This window comes from Sparus aurata, chromosome 16 (assembly GCF_900880675.1).
Source record: "Sparus aurata chromosome 16, fSpaAur1.1, whole genome shotgun sequence".
Taxonomy (NCBI): Eukaryota; Metazoa; Chordata; class Actinopteri; order Spariformes; family Sparidae; genus Sparus; species Sparus aurata.
In genome coordinates this window covers 4,603,017-4,621,137 of record NC_044202.1, presented here as the reverse complement: position 1 = coordinate 4,621,137, position 18,121 = coordinate 4,603,017, and the positions used below count along the sequence as shown (strand labels likewise).

The window sequence follows — 18,121 nt, the reverse complement described above, 5'->3', positions numbered from 1 at the left end:
GCAACCTCCTCTTGCCTCTCCCTCCTGCAGTGCACACCTTCTGCCACAAGGTGGCGACAGAAACATTAAAAACAACCCTCACATGTGTCATGTTTACTTTTTTTTTCTTCACTTCCAGCTGTTTCATAGTTGATCTGACTGAGACTCGGCAGCTGTAAAGTGACTCACGTCGTCCCACATCCGCCACTTTTGCACTTTTACCCTCCACATACACACAAACACACACACACACACACACACACACACACACGACCGTCGTGTGTGTGTGCGCGTGTGTGTGTGAGCACGTTGCATACCAAGTGAGAAAGTCAGCCACAAAAGAAGGCATTGAAAGACGAGAGTGGCACGCGGTCGGTCCCCTCCATGTTTTTCCTCCTCCGTGCTTCTTCTGCAGAACTGATCTTTGAACCTGATCTACCTCCGATTAAGTCCCGATTGATCACCAGAGAAGAAACACACACACACTCACACACACTCTCACACACACACACCCGGGACTTTAATCAAGCTGCTGCAACTTTTTTTTTTTTTTTTTTTTTTTTAAAGGACTGCCATGGATGAGACTGAGCTTGCACAGATATCCTGAGTGAAATGCTCTGAGAGGAGCTGAAGAAGAAAACAGATTAATTCACTGAAGGACTTCACACTTTTTTAAAAGAAAATGTCTAATTTAACGTGTTTGATCAGCTGCCTGCTGGTCTTTATCTCACAGTCGCACAGTTTACATGTGTTTGAGAGGGATGGACAGAGATTCCTTGAGGATATTTTGCGCTATTACGGTCAGAATAACTCCATCTCCACAGAGGATCTGGATCACTTTCTGCTTTTAATCTCAGCCAGGAGATCCGAGGAGGTCACTGAGGAGAACCCGCTGGAAAACCAAGAGGTATTTTACATTTATCAACACATTTTTTTTAATGTTTATACCCATTAATAAGCATTTAAAGCACCAAACACCACCGAATGTGCTTATTTATTACAGTGTGTGATACACAGTTCATAAATAATGTTATAAAGACTAAAACATTCTAAGTAATGTTATATCTTACTGGCTCGTTCACTGTAGGCACTCGTGGTTAAATAATGTGACTTATTTTTGACAAAATATGCATTTTGATTAATATTTGATGTCAGTTTTTGCAGCCAGTTTATACATTAAAAATAATCTAAATTTAGTCGTAAATGAACTTAATTCTATTGTTGTACATTTTGTTGACACTGTATAGTAGTATTTAAGTAATTTGGCTTATTTCTTTGCCAAATACTCGCCTTAATGCATATTTATGTGATTTTCACGCACATTTTAAGAGATATAACCAGTTTAGAAGATTTATTCGTAAAAACAAACACAATTCAGTTGTAAATTTACCTTATCTTGTTGTTGTACACTTTATTGATACTCCATAGTAATAAATAAGTGTAATAAATGCCTGAAACATTCTTACTAATCATAAATCTTACTGACTTGTTGTCAAAAATGTGATATTTTGCGTATTTATGTCACTTTTTCTCCTTGCTTTGTGGTCAGAGACAGTTTATAAGGATTATTTGTTAAAATGTATTTTTTATCTTTATTTATACTTGTTGTTTACAGTGTTTCGTCATGTATACTTTAGTTATAAATGCCTGAAACCTTCTTTCTGATGTTATATCTCACAAACTTCTTCATTGTAGACATTTGTAGTTATATGATTTGGCCTATTTTTGACTAAGAACGTGCAAAAATGTATAATTTATGTAATTTCCTGCCACGTTTTCAGGGTAATGGCAAGTTTAAAAGTTTTATCCTTTTGAAAATAACAAAATAACAGATACTGAATTAAACCCCTGAAACATTCTGACTAATATTATATTATACTGACTTGTTTTTGACCAAATAAGCACATTAATGTATATTTTATGTCAGTTTATTCATAAAGAAAAAAGAAAAATTAGTGGGAAATAAACTTTATTCTGTTGTTGTTTACATTGTTGACATTGTATGGTAATGAATAGAGTAGATTATTTATGATCAAATACCTGCATTAATGCCTTTTTAATGGCGTTTTCAAAGCATTTCTTTGTTTTTTGCTGTTGTTAATACATTTGAAGATGCTGAATTACAGGAATAAAAGGTTAATTTATAGTTAATTGTCTTTAGTTCACTGTTAACAGATGATACAATGCTTCATAACAATGTATCAAACATCTGTTTATTGTAAAGTTGCATTTTATGTTTATAACCCTTTACAGCAATCAATCAGTGGTTGCTGAAGCATTTCATTATTTGTTGTGATTGATCACGCACACTGCTTTACCTTTCCTCTTTTCTACCATACATTATAATTAGGTTAAGTTGCTCCATCGTAAAATAATCTACTTTCATCCCATGACAATAATAATAAGAAGAACATTATTTGTATAGCACATTAAATTCAAAAATAATAATGAAAGAAGACAGATGCAAGAAAGAAGATCATTAAAAACGCAGCAGGAAGGACTTTCGAGACTATAAAGATATTTAAAAGTGGTCTGATCAGGTCTTTTTGTCCCTCAGTGTCCCTCCACAGGGCAGATCTTGTCCCACTATGGGCTCAGTAATGTCAGTCAGCTGACTGTGGAACATCTGGAGAGGATCTGCCCCGCCGTGTTGACCCAGGTGCTGCTGCCCTCCTGCCCCTACGTCGTCCCCACGCCTGTGGCCCCTCTCGACTACACTGGTGAGTTGCTTCATCACCACATCGGTTTATTTGCTGAGACCCCCGCAAGTCAAATAATTCACAGTTCACCGCGGTTTGTTGCCTTGAATTAGGTCCAAAGTGACACAAATGCTCGGGATGAATCAGTGATCGGAGACGGAGCTGCCTCACTGAAGTCTGCGGTCGGCAATTTGCCCTAAAAACCGCAGGATGTGGGGCGGTAGAAGTTTCCTTTGACTCAGCTGTGAAGTCGAGGGTTCAAATCCGAACCGTCTCTTATCTTTCCCGTCTATAACAAAAGTGTTAAAACCTGTGACGCCCAACAGCTTTTTATCTTTTAGATTCTTTCAAATGAGTCATCACTGCAAGAAGGAAATGACAGGAAACAGAGAATTCACATGTATTTATGGTTAAGTTTGAAAGTTGTTGTCTGATCATTTGAGTTTCAGTCTGAGAGCCACTGACGTTATTTACTTTTCAGGTCTTCAAAAAACGAAATTGGAAAAATCTTCGTTCACATTTGGTGTCAGATTCCCTGCGTTCTCATTTTGTTACCCCACTTATCCTGATACTTCTCACTATTAAGGATAAATTCAGGAAAATAAGAATTGGAATAAGAGCTAAATCGTAGCTTGTAGCTCTCATAGCTGTTCTGAGTTTATTTCTATTTCTTTTACACATTTTAAGGACAAGATTTTAGATTATTTGTCAACTACTTTTTAATGATAATTACCCTGAGCATCTACAGTTCCACGCTGACTGCTGTTACCACGGTCATGAACTTTAAATCAGAGACTACTTTCACCTCTGCCTTCATCTCCATTGAGCAAATAAATGCTTAAACTTGTAGGTATAAAAGATATTCTCACATTTGTCCCGTGTATATACGTTTGTGTGGACAATTTAAAGAACTTTACAGCACATTAAGAGAAACGATATCATGCAAAGAAGACAGGAAATCACTTTAAACTCTCTAACAAACGCTGTCTCCTTATGTCCTTGCAGGAGTTGGTCGAATTTGAAAATAAAATGGACATTCCCAAATCAGGGTTAACGTACTTTTAATCTGCTTCATGGTGAACTCATCAATCAGAGCGGGGAACAGCCGCTCTGATTGATGGGTTCGGTGTCCTGAAGCCACCACCGGGCTTGACGCTGGCCCCTTATCTCAGGTCGTCACTTGTTATCTCCCATTCTCACTTATCTGTTTCCATTAATGAATAAAATCTAATCATCCAAAGTCATCTCCTGCCGAGGAGCCATAACTCTCCATAAAGTCCTGGACTGAGTCACAGAGCTACTGACCCCTCGGATTCACCCTCAGACTCTCCTCCTCCTCCTCTTCTTCCTCCTCTTCTTCCTCCTCCTCCTCCTCTTCCTCCCCTTCCTCCTCCTCCTCCTCTTCCTCCTCCTCCTCCTCCTCCTCCTCTGTGCTGTTGACACAGTTACAACCAACTGTGACTGTTGTTCAGTGTGTTGTTCACGATGCACGCTGGTTCCTCACCGGCCTTGTGAACAGAACTTTCCCTCTGCAAATAAATAATAATCGTGTATTTTGTTGCATTAAACATCTGTTCGGCGACTTCGTTACTTGATGATGAAATAAAACAAAATGTAGGTTTTCAAGTTAGACATCTTCCAGAGTAAATATCCGGTACCGTGGTGAAGGTGCTTTTGAAGGACTGGTTCTGCACATGTCACAGATCACACCACAGCAATAAACCTAAAGCATTAAAGATGTCAGCAAAACACTTTACATGCACACAGTGGTGTGCACAGACTTTTTGAAGGGCAGGGGCGAAAATAAGGGCACTTTAGCGCACGTTTTGACTCCCAAGAGTGCACTTTAGCATGTGTTTTTGCCACCAAAGAGGGCACTTTAGCGTGCGTTTTTGCCACCAAAGAAGGCACTTTAGCGTGCATTTTGGCTCCCAAGAGGGCACTTTAGCATGTGTTTTTGCAACCAAAGAGGGCACTTTAGCGTGCGTTTTTGCCACCAAAGAAGGCACTTTAGCGTGCGTTTTGGCTCCCAAGAGGGCACTTTAGCATGTGTTTTTGCAACCCAAGAGGGCACTTTAGCATGTGTTTTTGCAACCCAAGAGTGCAGTGTATCATGTTTCAATCAGCCAAGGGGACGGTTCAGTGTGTTTTGCCAACCAAGAGGGCACTTTAGCGTGCATTTTGGCTCCAAGAGAGCATTTTAGCGTGCGTTTTTGTTTCCAGGAGGGCACTTTATCGTGCGTTTTTCGACAATTGGGCCACGAGGGGGGGGGGGCGCCCGTTGCATGCACATTACAATGCTTCTGTCTCACTGTTTATTCTCGATGTCCTGACAGTGTGGGGTTATGGGTTTCTGGCGGTCACTGTGATCAACCTGGCGTCGCTGCTCGGCCTCTTCCTGATCCCCTTCACCAAGAAGTCGTATTTCCCCAAAGTGCTGACCTACTTCATCGGCCTGGCCATCGGGACTCTCTTCTCCAATGCCGTGCTTCAGCTCATACCAGAGGTTTGTAGCAGGTGGAGTGATTTGAATGGAGCCAATATTTACGTGCCACTAACATTAACGTTCTCCCGCTCATTTCGCAGGCCCTGGGTTTTGATCCCAAAACGGATAACTATGTGGCGAAGGCGGTTGGAATATTTGGAGGGTTTTACCTGCTGTTCTTCATGGAGAAGATCCTGAAAATGGCTCTCGGGATGGAGCATGAGGTGAGGTAACAGTGCGGTATGTGAGTTTAAACGGTGCAAAGCACTTTCCTTTTATTGCAGAGTGATATCAATTGTTCTAGTTGCATATCTACCACTGATTACCTGGATTTATTAGCTAATTTGGCTGCTAATTAGTGACTACCATGAGGACATAGTTACAGTTTATGGGAGTCATGTGCATTATTTATATTTTAATAGTTTTACACAAGGATGGGGGGGCACAGTACTCATTAAATATATCTTTTATATAGTATCAAGGCATCCTAATGTCTTAAATAGGTATTAAAATCTGTCAGCAGCAGTAATGAGAATTATAAAGGTAGAAAAACATTTCAATCAGGCGAGACTTCATGTTTTTTTTTATCCGTGTCTCTCTCTCGTCCTCAGCACGGCCACAGCCACTTCACTCCTGCAGAGAATCAAGAAAACTCCCTCCACAACGGCGACATACTGGACAAAAAGGACTCCATCATCATGACCGGCATCAACACCATCGCCACGGACAAGAGCAACCCCAACCCAGAACCCTCTCAGGTACGAGCGCCCGCTCACGTCATCTGTGACAGAAGTCTGAATCGCACCGTGCGCCTCACGTGTTACGTTGACCTACAAAGCAATCAACCTTGTGCTCGACTGTCTTTTATCCAATGAGTAGCTCAGTGTTCAGATAAGCTTGTAACAACAGTGAGTCTCTCCTTAAGTCTTATCATTTGTTGTGCTTGATAGAGATTTGCTGTCCATGATCACAAACACGCCTCACAGGAGCTCAACGCGGATTATGAATTAATGACTGTATTTAAAACTTCCAATCAGTCGCTGTGAGTCACGGGACGTGTCACCATGCAAAGAGTTTGCGATTTCAAACGGTTCGGACCCACTTTTGTTTTTCTGCAAGCACTGTTATTCAGCTCGGGACTCATTTAGTGCGCTGTTATCAGCGACACAGGGCGTTTGGAGCTGCTGTTAATATTTAACGGTGAAATCTCTCGTGTCCGGTGGAGTAGTCTGGCTTTGAAGGGATCAGAAATGCTAAACAAACAGACATGGCGCTGTCACAGAGGGATGAAGCGGTGAAATCAGGCTGAAAGCCTCGGATCCGTCCCCTCCTGATAAATGCAGGAATTGTCTGCCTCGAGCACAAAGACTCCTTGTTCGGCCGTGGCTAATAAAAGGGGCCCAAATGCTCTGTTTCTGTCCGCCTGCTCTCAGGTTTCCCATTAAAGACACTCGTGCCTTTATATCTGTAATTGAAGAGTTCTGTTTGTAATGCTGCGCATTCATTTAGGGGAAATACTTCCTGTATTTGTTCATCAGTGTCTCTTACATTTTGAGGATCCAAATGAAAACACTCAGCCGATCGGAGCCTTTGGTCAGGAAGATTCCCTCAAAGTCTTTATTTTCAGCTAATTCTTAGAGCTGTGACATGTTGTAGACATTTAAGGTGTCTTATTTTGGCGAGACTCTGACCTACCTCTAACACCACAATGAGGTTTTATGTCAGCAGATGTCACGTCCCCCTCAGGATGAAATGTAATCACTTTGATGATCCCTTAATTGTCCAATAATTGGACATTTATGACTAAATACCTGCAAAACTAAAGACATTCCTATTGTCCTCTGTGCCTCTGGACCATTTAGAAACAGTGTCACAAATACATAGTTTCATTTTCAAATGGTTTAATCAAACAGCAGCATGAGTCGTGTGACCTGAACCCGTCCGCCCTCTCTTCCAGGAAGCCCCGGGCTCAGATCTGATGTGCCACTGGTTGCGTGGGCGACGCGTCTCCAGCATCAAGACGGTGGCGTGGATGATAACGCTGAGCGACGCGCTGCACAACTTCATCGACGGTCTCGCCATCGGTGCCTCGTTCACCGTGTCCTTACTGACGGGGTTCAGCACGTCCACCGCCATCATATGCGAGGAGTTTCCCCATGAGCTGGGTGAGCGAGCCTTTTATCCGGTTTGACCCCGTGCGGGCCTCATTCGTCACAAACCGTATGTGCTGTGCAGTTAAACATTGCTCAAACCCACTGAACTTTGCTGGGAGCACTTGTGGAGATCCCAAAGTCACCAACGGTAACAGATATTTCAGGCTTTTCAGGCTCATTAGTTTGATGAATAACAGATCGTCAGGTTTGAATGTTTCATCGGTAAAAACATCATGTAGCTTCAACGGAGAGCGGGACTGAGTTTAGACAGGATGTGTGATTCTGATTTGATTTAAAATATAATATTTTTTAAAGCAATATAAGAGGAAATGAAATGAAAAAACTGGATTTGTAGGTCAAAAGCAGGTAACATATTTTAATTTAAACTCAAGGGATCTTTTCATATCTGTGATCTTCAGCGATCTCTACTGACAAACTGCAGAACTGCACCAAAGCATTTATCATCATCATTTATTTTCAGTTTATGCAATTAAAACACTTAATGTCACCTTTCAAAAGAAAAGTAAATAACAAATACTCGACTCGGACATCATACAATCACACCAAACTCGGACGACAGAAGACAAAATAGCAACAGAAACAACAATGAAACTCATCTTTGACCTCCTGTTGTATCCACCCTGGGTTTCCTTCCCTCTGCAGGTGACTTTGTTATCCTGCTGAACGCCGGCATGACCATACCTCAAGCTATTTTCTTCAACCTGCTGTCGGCTGTGTCGTGTTACTTCGGTCTCGTGTTCGGCATCATTCTCGGGAGCAATTTTGCCCCCAATCCAATCTTCGCCATCGCGGGAGGAATGTTCCTGTACATCGCACTGGCAGACATGGTGAGTGACGTTACACAACCCACGAGGATCCTCGCGCACCGCCGTTAGTTTTGCATCTTTTACGTCCGCTTACTTCCCTATCCTGTCCTGTGGTAGTCAGACAAAGTAGTGTGTGTTTAAAATAATAATGGATGAATGCCAGGATTGATCAAACATGCACCATTTTGTTATAAACAAAATGCGTCTGTGATTTATTACCTCAGTTTACAGTTTGAGTTGATGTTTTAACCAAATGCGTGATGTCACGGTGGACTTGCACTTGTAAGGATCAAGTGATAGTCGGTTTTGGCCTCTACATGGAATTTGTTGACGATAAAACAATTCCCTTTCTGATAAGCTAAAACTCTTTTGTTCTTTTTTCCAATTACAACTTGTCACTTTTAAGGAACCAAAAAATTGCTAGTATTTTCAAACATCGAGAAGCAGTCAGCGCTCCAGACAATGACAACGCTGACTTGCGGTCTGTTTTCCAGTCTGATTGCTCCGGGACAATGTAATAATTGTGGCCACACAAACTAACACTTCTTGTTTCTGTACTATCACTTCCTCATATGTGGGCTGTTGAACAGTAAGGCCAGTGTATTTGGTGCACCACACAGCCGTCTGATTGTCTTTTCTCTGTCTCAGTTTCCAGAGATGGACAATATAGCACGGGAACAGAAAAGAACCTCCACAAAGATCGTTTTCTTCCTGATCCAGAACGCAGGGCTGCTCAGCGGCTTCACCATCATACTACTGATCACCATGTTCGCAGGGCAGATCAATCTGGGCTAGCAGGGCACGAACACAAGCTGGAGAGAAAACTCAATAAACGAGCTGCTTCTGTTTCTGCTCCAGCTCGTCGGGCTGGGCAGGAAAGTGAATGTAAAGTGAATGTTTTGTACAAACAAAACCAAATGTTTAAAGGAGAAATGATGCTTTTATATGTCCTGACTATCAATTTAGTTTACTCCGTATGAAAAAGGGAAAATCTTTGCAATCATTTGATGTATGAACTGTAGTCAAATCTGTTTTCAGGAGACAATAAATTATTTTTTTAGTCTTCACATTGTGTGTAATATTTTACATTTATTGTATCTCACTGATGCTGTAGTGTAAACTAACGTTAGTTGTGTTGGTGTGACAACACTTATTGTTTTGCCTTTAATGGCGGCGGTGTTTGACCTCAGGGTTTTGTGACCTCTGTGACCTTCACTGGTGCTTTTGTGAGTTCTCCTTTTATATTTATTTGTCTTTTTTAATATATGTATGTTGCTTGTGTAAGGGAGAGTATAACAAAAATCATCACCACGACTTCATATGATACAACTCTTCACCACATGCACTGTTTACATTTTTTCCATCAGGGTTCTGACAGATTCTGTCAGTGGCTGTATGATTAATACATTAACCAACATGGACTGCCACAAATACCAAAAACAAATTAAAGAAACTTTTAAACAATGCAAATGAATCAGTTATATACAATCTGTGCATTTTTCCAGTAAGATTCTTGAACGTTTCACCTTTGTTTCTCTTTATATGCAAACCAATTTGTTTTAAAGTTCATTTTGAAAATCCTTAACAAAAACAGCCGATAAAGCAGTTCATATGATTGAAAAAAAAAATGTATGCACATTTGCACTGGCTCTGATATTTTGTCTAGACGATACTGATATTGAGCACAGCTTCCTAATACAGGCTGAAATAAAAAGGAACAAAAACTAATAGTCAAGGAAAACAAGGGGTAAGAGGAAAATAGTCATTCAAAAATAAGGGGAAGTTTAGGCAATACTAAGTTAAAAGGTTATGAAAGAGGGCTAGGGGAAGTGAAATGGACATTTGTTTTTCAAAAGATTGTTGGGTAAAAAATTTGTGAAACTGCGTACAACTAATGGGAAAACAAAGAGGAAAAAGAAAAAAAGAGATTACGTGGAATTTATTTTTTTGTATTGTAACTTTGCCATACAACAAATCACAGTTCACCTTGGAAAGTGACAGAAAATTGGTGTGGAGACACAAATGGCCATACAAATAATGTTGAGAGGTCTTCAGTAACTAGATGTTAACCATCCTCAAGCCGTTCTTGTCACTTGCTGGGATTAAAAATGTTTTAGAGTTAGGTGGTGAGGATACCTTATAAACAATAAATGCCAGACATCAGTGTAGGCAAGTGACAAGAGGTCCAACAACCAAAAACGAAAAACTGTTTGATGCAAAAAATAAAAATAAACAAGACATCTATTCATTTAGAATGTCATTTACTGTCATGATTCTTCTTGTGAGTACATTTTAAAATATATATAATGAGTTGCTAAAAGTGTTATATATACACACAGGTAAAGTTTACACCATACAGAGGGGATGTTTTGTTTTATATAAACAAATGACGTGGACAATTCGTCAGCAAGTGGCAACCAATACGCGTTAAACAGGAAGTGGTATGGGTTGCGTTCAATTACACGGCACAGCTCGTAATTACCTAAATCCATTGTAAGACCATGTTAAAGAAATACTTCACGCCAGCAGCCTGATTGTCATTCCACGCTGAATATATCGCGGATGTTTGACAGAAGATTCGACAATCCCACGGGAGAATCGATGGAGTTTAATCTGAGGGAAATCCCGTACTGGCGAGACGTGACTTGCCTTTTTCCTACACCCACGACATTCAGTGAATGCACCATACTAGACGTTGGGGAATTGGACATTGAAATTAGACGGTTTTGACTTCTGGCGAACTTTTTCTGCGCTCAGTATATACACAGCCTGCTGCCGAGCTTCACAATTAAACACGTAAGTCATGTTTTTTCTTGCGGAGACTTTAAGAGCAAATTAAATCAAAGCAAAGCAATTACATCCTCGGCTTTGTGAGGCTAGCATTGCTGTTAGCTGCTATAAGCTAATCAGACGAATTAACACTTAGCTAACGTCTTATCTTTGGACATTTTCTGAAAGAATATGTGTAGTTAAAGCTTTCTATTCATTTTTTAAATGTCGCTTGATTGTGTGTTTAAGTCTGTCAGTGGCTAGCAGAGCTAACATTGCTAACATACCCTGGCTTTTTGGTTAAACTGACCCTCATGTGACGTTTGAGGGTCACAGATTCGGCTCTGTTTTCGCCAAACCTGAGCCTGCAGCAATAATTACTCATGGTGTGTTTATTGTTTCCACTACTTGTGCAAGACGGGGTTGTTTGTAATGATTACAATTCGCTTTGGTTCACTAGGTAATATATACATCACACATCGATTAAAAGTAGAAGCTCCACATTCATTCACTTGGAAACAGTAGTAAGTAAAAGGTCTTATTCTGATGATTGTGGTCCACTTTGTGGCACTAACATAAAAACCAGACTGACACTGGATTTTTAAGTCTGAAAGAATATAGATATAGAGTTATAATATACAATAAAGCTGGGCAATATCTATGGTATATATTGTTGTCTTAATATGAGGCTTATATCGTTAATATCATTCAAGTGTTGTCTTTTTCTGTCTAATCATTTGTATTGTTTTGATGACTCTCACATTTCCACTTCCTGTCATTTTAAAACCCAGGGCTGAGCCATGGCCAGCATTCAGATCCGGAAGTATCGGGATGACGACGCTGAGGCAGTGAAGGAGATGTTCACCCTGGGGATGAGTGAGCACGTCCCTTCGTCCTTCATGCACCTCCTGAAACAGCCGCTGACCCAAATGGTGCTCATGTGTTTGTTCTGCGCTCTCACGACCAGCTCCAAGTCCTTCCTGCTGCCCATCCTCGCCATCACTCTCTTCTTGGCCGGGGCCAGGCAGTTAGTCGTCTACATGTTCAACAGATACATCGATCACTCCCTCAGCGAGGACCTCAACAACATCAGTGAGAGCTACCTGGAGCAGAAGAACTCGTGTTTTTGGGTGGCTGAAAGTGACGGTCGGGTGGTTGGCTCGGTGGCTTGTCTGCCTGCTAAGCAAGTGGCCGGGTGTTTGGAGCTGAAACGCATGTCAGTACGGCGCAGTCACCGCGGGATGGGCATCGCTAAGTCTCTGTGTCGGACAGTGGCTGATTTTACTCGAGAAAGGGGATTTCCAGCAGTCGTCCTGTACACCTCCGTGGTGCAGACGGATGCTCAGAAGCTGTATGAGCACATGGGCTATGAGAAGATAAGAGAGTTTGTCATTCCTGAGCTCATTGCCAAAATCACAAACTTTACACTCATTGAGTACAGACTGGATTTACAGAAAGATGGGAAAAGGGACTGAGTGTTCTTAAACGGAAACACAAGGCTGTGTAACATATCAGGGGGACAGTACTGTCCATTCTCCCAGTTTCTATGCTTATGTCTACCCAGCATGCATTGCAGTTAAGGCAACTAAACTCTCAGGACAGGTCAGGTAACATGAACTGTTTACTCAACACACTCGAGGTAAAAGGTCAGGCATGTTTTCCTCTTCTTCCACAGGAAGGATTAATCCATTATAGTTGTGTTTTGAAGAAACACCTTTTTTCAAAATAGTTGATAAAAATGTCCATGTTCATGCTGTTAAAGGTCTGTGTTGATGAGCTTCTTGAAAGTTATTTGATTATTTAATTTTGTAAATGACATTTTACATGACACCAAGAATAAATTGATAGATCTGAACATGCTCCTACAATTTTTTCTTTTTTCCCCTCAATGCTCCGGATTAGTATCGGTGTTGCAACTAATGTTAATATTAATAATAATCCATTTTAGTTGTATAGCGCTTTTCATGGGACTCAGAAACACTTAACATGTGAACATAAAAGCGAAAACTAATGATGATTTCATTGTCAATTCATCTGTCGATTACTTTCTTGATTAATCGATCAGTTGTTTGGTCTATGAATGTCAGAAAATGGTGAAAAAAATCCCAAGATGACGTCTCCTCAAATGTCTTTTTTTGTCCGCAACTGAAATATATTCAGTTCAAGGAAAGAAACTGGAAAATATTCACATTTAAGAAGCTGGAATCAGAGAAAGTTGAGCTTTTTTTCTTCAAAGAAGAACTCAAACCTATAAATCCGTTATCGAAAATAGTAGGCTATTCATTTAATGATTGACAACTAAATGATCGTTGTATCTGAACCTATTGATTGATCAGTGTGAGGCCATAACTTCACTAAACATTAAATATTTTTTATGAGGGCATTAGGGCCGTCACAATATCAGATTTTTTACTGGCAGATTATTCTAGACTGAATGAATTCATAATATTAAGGGCGACAACGATATTTCATAGTATTGCCTTCTGACACGGTATTTGACATGCATGTTTAAAATGTACCTCACATTTTCAGTTCTTTTTTTCTTCTTCTGCTGGTTAGCCTTGTTAGGTTCTCTGCAGCAATCAGGATAACCTATTGTCTGATTTGTTCAAATCTAATCTATTTGTCAGTCTTTCTTCACTCAGAGTGATTTGTGCAAACCGTTTTCTGAAACTGAGCCCTGCAGCTTCACCAATTCCCCTTTTTCTTGACCACAATTGTGCAGCCTGAGGCATCAAAGGAGGGTCTGGCAACTGTTCAGTCAAACGGGGAGAACAAGTCTTGTTTTTTATTAGAGCACGAGGAAGGTTGTGGCCACAGGGCGAGGATCCTGCCGGGAATGAATCAGATATTAATGGGTCAGGGGAATACTGAGGTTCTGCTCCAGGGTTTTGTTTCGCCCACAGGATGCATCGCTATTACCGTTGTTGTTCCATACTGATACTCATAAGCATTGAGGATGTCAGGTTTTAATTTTTTTTATTACAGATCTTATGAATATCTCTGTTTCATCCAAACTGTTAATTTAAATTGGGACACTACTTCAAGTTTCTACTATTGATATTCAACTTTAATTTGAATTTAAAAGTTTGTCTTTCTGCCAGATGATAAACTGAAACACAGAATGTACTCATATAAAATATGAAACAAAATATTACATGAATATGTAAAACAGTTGCTGAAACCAGACACACAAACTCACATTAAACAAATGTGGATACATGTGCGTGCATTCAAATTCAAAAACTTTATCGTCCATTAATGCAGGCAATAAAGAACATTTTGTCTTTGCTGCTGCATTGCTCATGAAGAGATACAATAAAGTACTGTAAGAACATCAAATGCACATAAAAATACAACACATTACAACTCTGATAGTTCATTTTATTTTATGCTTTGTTTTATTTTTCCTTTTGTGAAAAATACATGACATTTACCAGAGGAGTTCCCCCAAATGTACTAAATTCTCACATAAAAATATATATAATTTATACAACCTTGTCTGTAAGCTGTCATAAACCTACCAGGGAGTGCAGTAATGTATTTACCATTTTTATAGTGTGATACAGTGTTTAGAAAATCACCGGTCTTCTCTGTGTCTGTGAGGCGGGCTGGGTCAGGCAGCAGCTCGGACACCTCAAACGGATGTGTCCGGTCAGACCTCCATGGATGGATGTAGCCTGTCAGGGACGAAGCTGAGCGGTTAGCCGGATTTTAGGACATAAACAGGTGAGATTAAGCGTATGTTTGTAATCTGAACGGTGTGAGAAACATTTGAAATACATAACCACACTTGTCTAGAAACATATATGTGTGTGTTTTGATCAATTTAAAGCGTCAAGAGGCTTTTTATTGAGAAAGACAACCAATGCTAACGGCTATGCTAGCAGGCAGTCAGGGAGTGTCCAACTGACAGCTGACAGCACCAAACCTCAGCGGTAAAATTGACGATTTTAATGTGAGTCACAGCTGTTAAAATGCAACATTTGCACATTAAAACGACTAATTACGGAGTCGAGACCTTTACATATATTTAATTAGCATCGGCTTGGTGATTATGGACGCCTTTTGGATCCAGATATCCAGCCCTAATGGGATCAGAGGGCTCTCTTCTGGTTTAAATTAATTAATCCCAAATCCAGATTGAATTCGTTAATTTCTCATCCAATTTGGTTAATCTAAGGGGAAACACTGTCATGTCAGCCTGCAGCCACACCCATGCTGTGATTGATCATGACTCCCACCAGGTATAACAGGCAAAATATAGGCATTATTTGCCTTTTTGTGGAATAATAAATGCTCATTTTGTTACATAAATGACTTGAATAACATTATTCAGGTCAATAAGGCAGTAGGATGTCTTTGGATCAGAGGTCTCTGGGCTTTAAACTCACTAGATGGCACCAAATGACAGATTTGAGAATTCCCATCTCACATTATAGAGGATTTATTTATATTTTGCAGGGATTATTTGTATTGATCATGCAGTTTAATTAGGCACGTTGAAGCTAATTTGATACACATTGAGTGAAGTACTGGACTGAACTGGCTCTGCCCCTGTTTTCTATGTATGACCTATTTCTGTCCTGTGTGCTTACTATAGTACTGACTGAGACCAAGCTGAATATCATTAGCATGCATGTAGTGGAGAGGAAGCCAAACCTATTAGTAGCTAATGTGTTATCCACTATTAATCTACCGATTATTGTTGCAATTGAATATTCATAGTCACAAAGTCAATGTTAAAACTTTGCGAAAACAAAATGTCCCTTACAGCTTCAAGAATATCCTCAAATTCTGTTGTAAAATAATGTAAAACTAAATCTTCTTAATCATTTTCAGTTGATTAACAACCCAGTTTTCTTGATAAATCTCTATATGTAAGGCTTACAATTCAATATCTATAATTGCAACTAGTCAACAGAAAATAAATCAGTGACATTTTAGGCAATTGATTAATATTTTTAGCAATTTTTTTTAAAAGCAAAGATGCTATAAATTCTGAATCCAGACATTAAAATGTCATATATGTGTCATCTTTTAAATTTGCATAATAATCATGAGATTATTTCATTATCATTTTAATCACATTATCTTTGAATATTGGACTGTTGGTCAGATAATATTAAACTGGATTATTGTTAATAAATCATATACAGTTTATCAGATATCATATATGTCCATACCGATATATCTGTGAGAGTTCAATATCGGTTGATAATATCTGTTGTACTTAAATTGAGCTTTGGGAACTTGTTATGGCCATTTTTCACTATATTTGCTGGCATTTTATAGACCAAATAGTTCATCAGTTAATCCGGAAAATAATAAGAATAATCAATAGTTGTTGTCCTATGGCCAAATGTTAAAGTTGCACTGATTATAAAAGGCTAAATTGATTAGTTCTGGTGTTTTGATATGAATTAACAGAAGTTTAGTCACACTGGCGTCATAATTTATATAATGAATGAGACCACTGATGCTGAATTCAACTTAAAATTGATTGATTCCAATTTGAATCAATAGTTTAAACCATTTATCTGGTAAAAGAACAGATATCTGCTGGAGAAAAGGTTGCTCAGTCAGTTTCTGAGTCATCTTTCTTCAATGAGTCATTTGATTTTCTGAAAGCAAGTAGTATGAAGTCACCAATCTGAAAGCTCTCATCAGTCATGTATCATTATTTTTAAGGTAAAATGAGCAAATTACTGATCATTGACTTAATTAAACAGATTCATTCGTGACGTACTTAAGAATTCTTTACCTTGGTGACATAATGATGACACCTTGATGCGTCCTGACACAGCAGTTTCGCATTTTAGCCCGCGATTCAACTTCTCAATGAAGACGCAATCATTTTTTACCCGTGACAAACTTGAATCATATTTTTAGGCCTCGTTTTAATCAATGCCAGCTTCAAGGACATAGACATACTCAACCTTACCTTGTGTGATGACGTCGATTTGTTCCTCCTGGACCTGCAGACCGGCTGAGGTGCGCCGTGGTCGCAACGTTCCTCCTAAAATCCTTGTGTGTCACCTCTGTTCCTGCAACCTTCCTGTGTGCGCCGGTCTGAAGAGGCTCGCAGCAGCGTTTGGCTGAGCCGGTGACGCCTCTTTCTGTCCTATTGTCCTCATTTTCTGCAAGAAGGCAGCCGTTCTTTGATTTTGGCTCTCTGCTGGTTGACTCTCTTAATTTTTCTTTGGAGGGAGAAAAGGGCTCCCCCTCTTCCCCCACACCCTCCCTACATTTTTGGTTCTGCCTTTGTCATTTGCATAAACGGGTGCAAAGAGACTGCAGAGGTTGATTTTTGTCTCTAAACAACCTAAACTGTGAATAACTCTCCCATGTCTGAGATCCAAGTCTGTTTTTCAGACTTTAAATGCAATTTTGGGTGTTTTATCAAGGCTCTATAGGTGAAAAGACATATACCTCTTCAATCTGTAGTCTCTGCTGGATATGTAGGGATATTTCAGAGCCTCTGGACAGTCCATGTTGTTGTCCTGATCCACTCTTGGTTGTTGAAGCATTACGACCAATGCATTTCTCGACAGAAAGAGGAATATCTCCCTTGTCCCGAATGGTCTGTTTCTTTTGTTCTGATCCTTAAATGCATACTCTTACCACATCTCTCATCAGCCTCTAAGCTGGAAGCTTTCACAGAGAAACCCTGCAGCGTTTGCTTCCATTGCAAAAAGATGACAACACAGAAAATAGAGAGAGTTGGAAAAAAAAAAAAAAAGAAAAAGCCCAGCCACGCAGTTAGCTGATAAAAGCTGATAAAGGAGAGCTAATCCTCGCTCTGTGATGGGCCACAGCATCAGGCGGGGCCCTAATGCAATGCTGCTGGCTTTTGCTTACAGTGTGCTGCATTATTACAGAGCATCACCTGGGCCTTTTGTGTTCAGCCACAATGAAACGGCTTCAGATTGAGTTGAACTGGTTTCAAAATGCTTACTGCCGGCATTTCCGTCCGCCCAGTTGTCACGATTTTACTGTGGCTTAAGAAAGAAACTGAATTGGACAGACATCTGACATCGACTGCAGTGCCTCTAAAACAATTCCAAATTAGGGACTGACTGATATATTTTTTATTCAGGACCTGTAACTTAAAAGTAAAAATAAAAATGTTAAAAAATTTAAAATAACTAGTGAATGTAACCCACAACAATTTGTTTAAGTAGTGTACTGAAGTACAGTTTTGAGGTA

General features: G+C 39.8%; 3 protein-coding genes and 1 long non-coding RNA gene across 4 annotated transcripts in view; 3 read left to right on the top strand and 1 right to left on the bottom strand.

Moving 5' to 3' along the window:
* The first annotated feature begins 313 nt into the window (after window positions 1–313).
* On the top strand, window positions 314–9,210 carry slc39a8 (solute carrier family 39 member 8). Its single transcript, XM_030443993.1, has 8 exons — window positions 314–886; window positions 2,537–2,699; window positions 5,015–5,184; window positions 5,265–5,387; window positions 5,775–5,921; window positions 7,121–7,328; window positions 7,980–8,164; window positions 8,792–9,210. Exons 1-8 carry the CDS (start codon window positions 662–664, stop codon window positions 8,936–8,938), a joined length of 1,368 nt encoding a protein of 455 aa, XP_030299853.1. The 5' UTR covers window positions 314–661; the 3' UTR covers window positions 8,939–9,210.
* A 1,476-nt stretch (window positions 9,211–10,686) lies between these two features.
* On the top strand, window positions 10,687–12,767 carry nat8 (N-acetyltransferase 8). The gene is made up of 2 exons (XM_030443994.1): window positions 10,687–10,939; window positions 11,704–12,767. The coding sequence occupies exon 2, from the start codon at window positions 11,713–11,715 to the stop codon at window positions 12,385–12,387; it is 675 nt and encodes a 224-aa protein (XP_030299854.1). The 5' UTR covers window positions 10,687–10,939; window positions 11,704–11,712; the 3' UTR covers window positions 12,388–12,767.
* Window positions 12,768–14,144: 1,377 nt separating this feature from the next.
* On the bottom strand, window positions 14,145–17,607 carry LOC115597746 (uncharacterized). Its single transcript, XR_003987150.1, has 2 exons — window positions 16,857–17,607; window positions 14,145–14,592 (listed from the first exon to the last, which is right to left on the bottom strand). It is a non-coding gene; the product is annotated as an uncharacterized LOC115597746 (long non-coding RNA).
* Window positions 14,531–18,121, top strand: part of dctn1b (dynactin 1b) — a 36,849-nt gene continuing 33,258 nt past the window's right edge. The window contains exon 1 of the mRNA XM_030443988.1: window positions 14,531–14,641. The gene's annotated coding sequence lies outside the window, so the exon portion shown is untranslated. The remainder of the gene's footprint in view (window positions 14,642–18,121) is intronic.

What these genes read in the sequence shown, in the direction of transcription:
- slc39a8 (XM_030443993.1), top strand. Translation starts at nt 662, where the DNA reads ATGTCTAATTTAACGTGTTTGATCAGCTGCCTGCTGGTCTTTATCTCA. An exon ending in ACCCGCTGGAAAACCAAGAG is followed by an intron (nt 887 to 2,536) that starts GTATTTTACATT and finishes TTTGTCCCTCAG; the next exon opens with TGTCCCTCCACAGGGCAGAT. An exon ending in GGCCCCTCTCGACTACACTG is followed by an intron (nt 2,700 to 5,014) that starts GTGAGTTGCTTC and finishes ATGTCCTGACAG; the next exon opens with TGTGGGGTTATGGGTTTCTG.
- nat8 (XM_030443994.1), top strand. Translation starts at nt 11,713, where the DNA reads ATGGCCAGCATTCAGATCCGGAAGTATCGGGATGACGACGCTGAGGCA.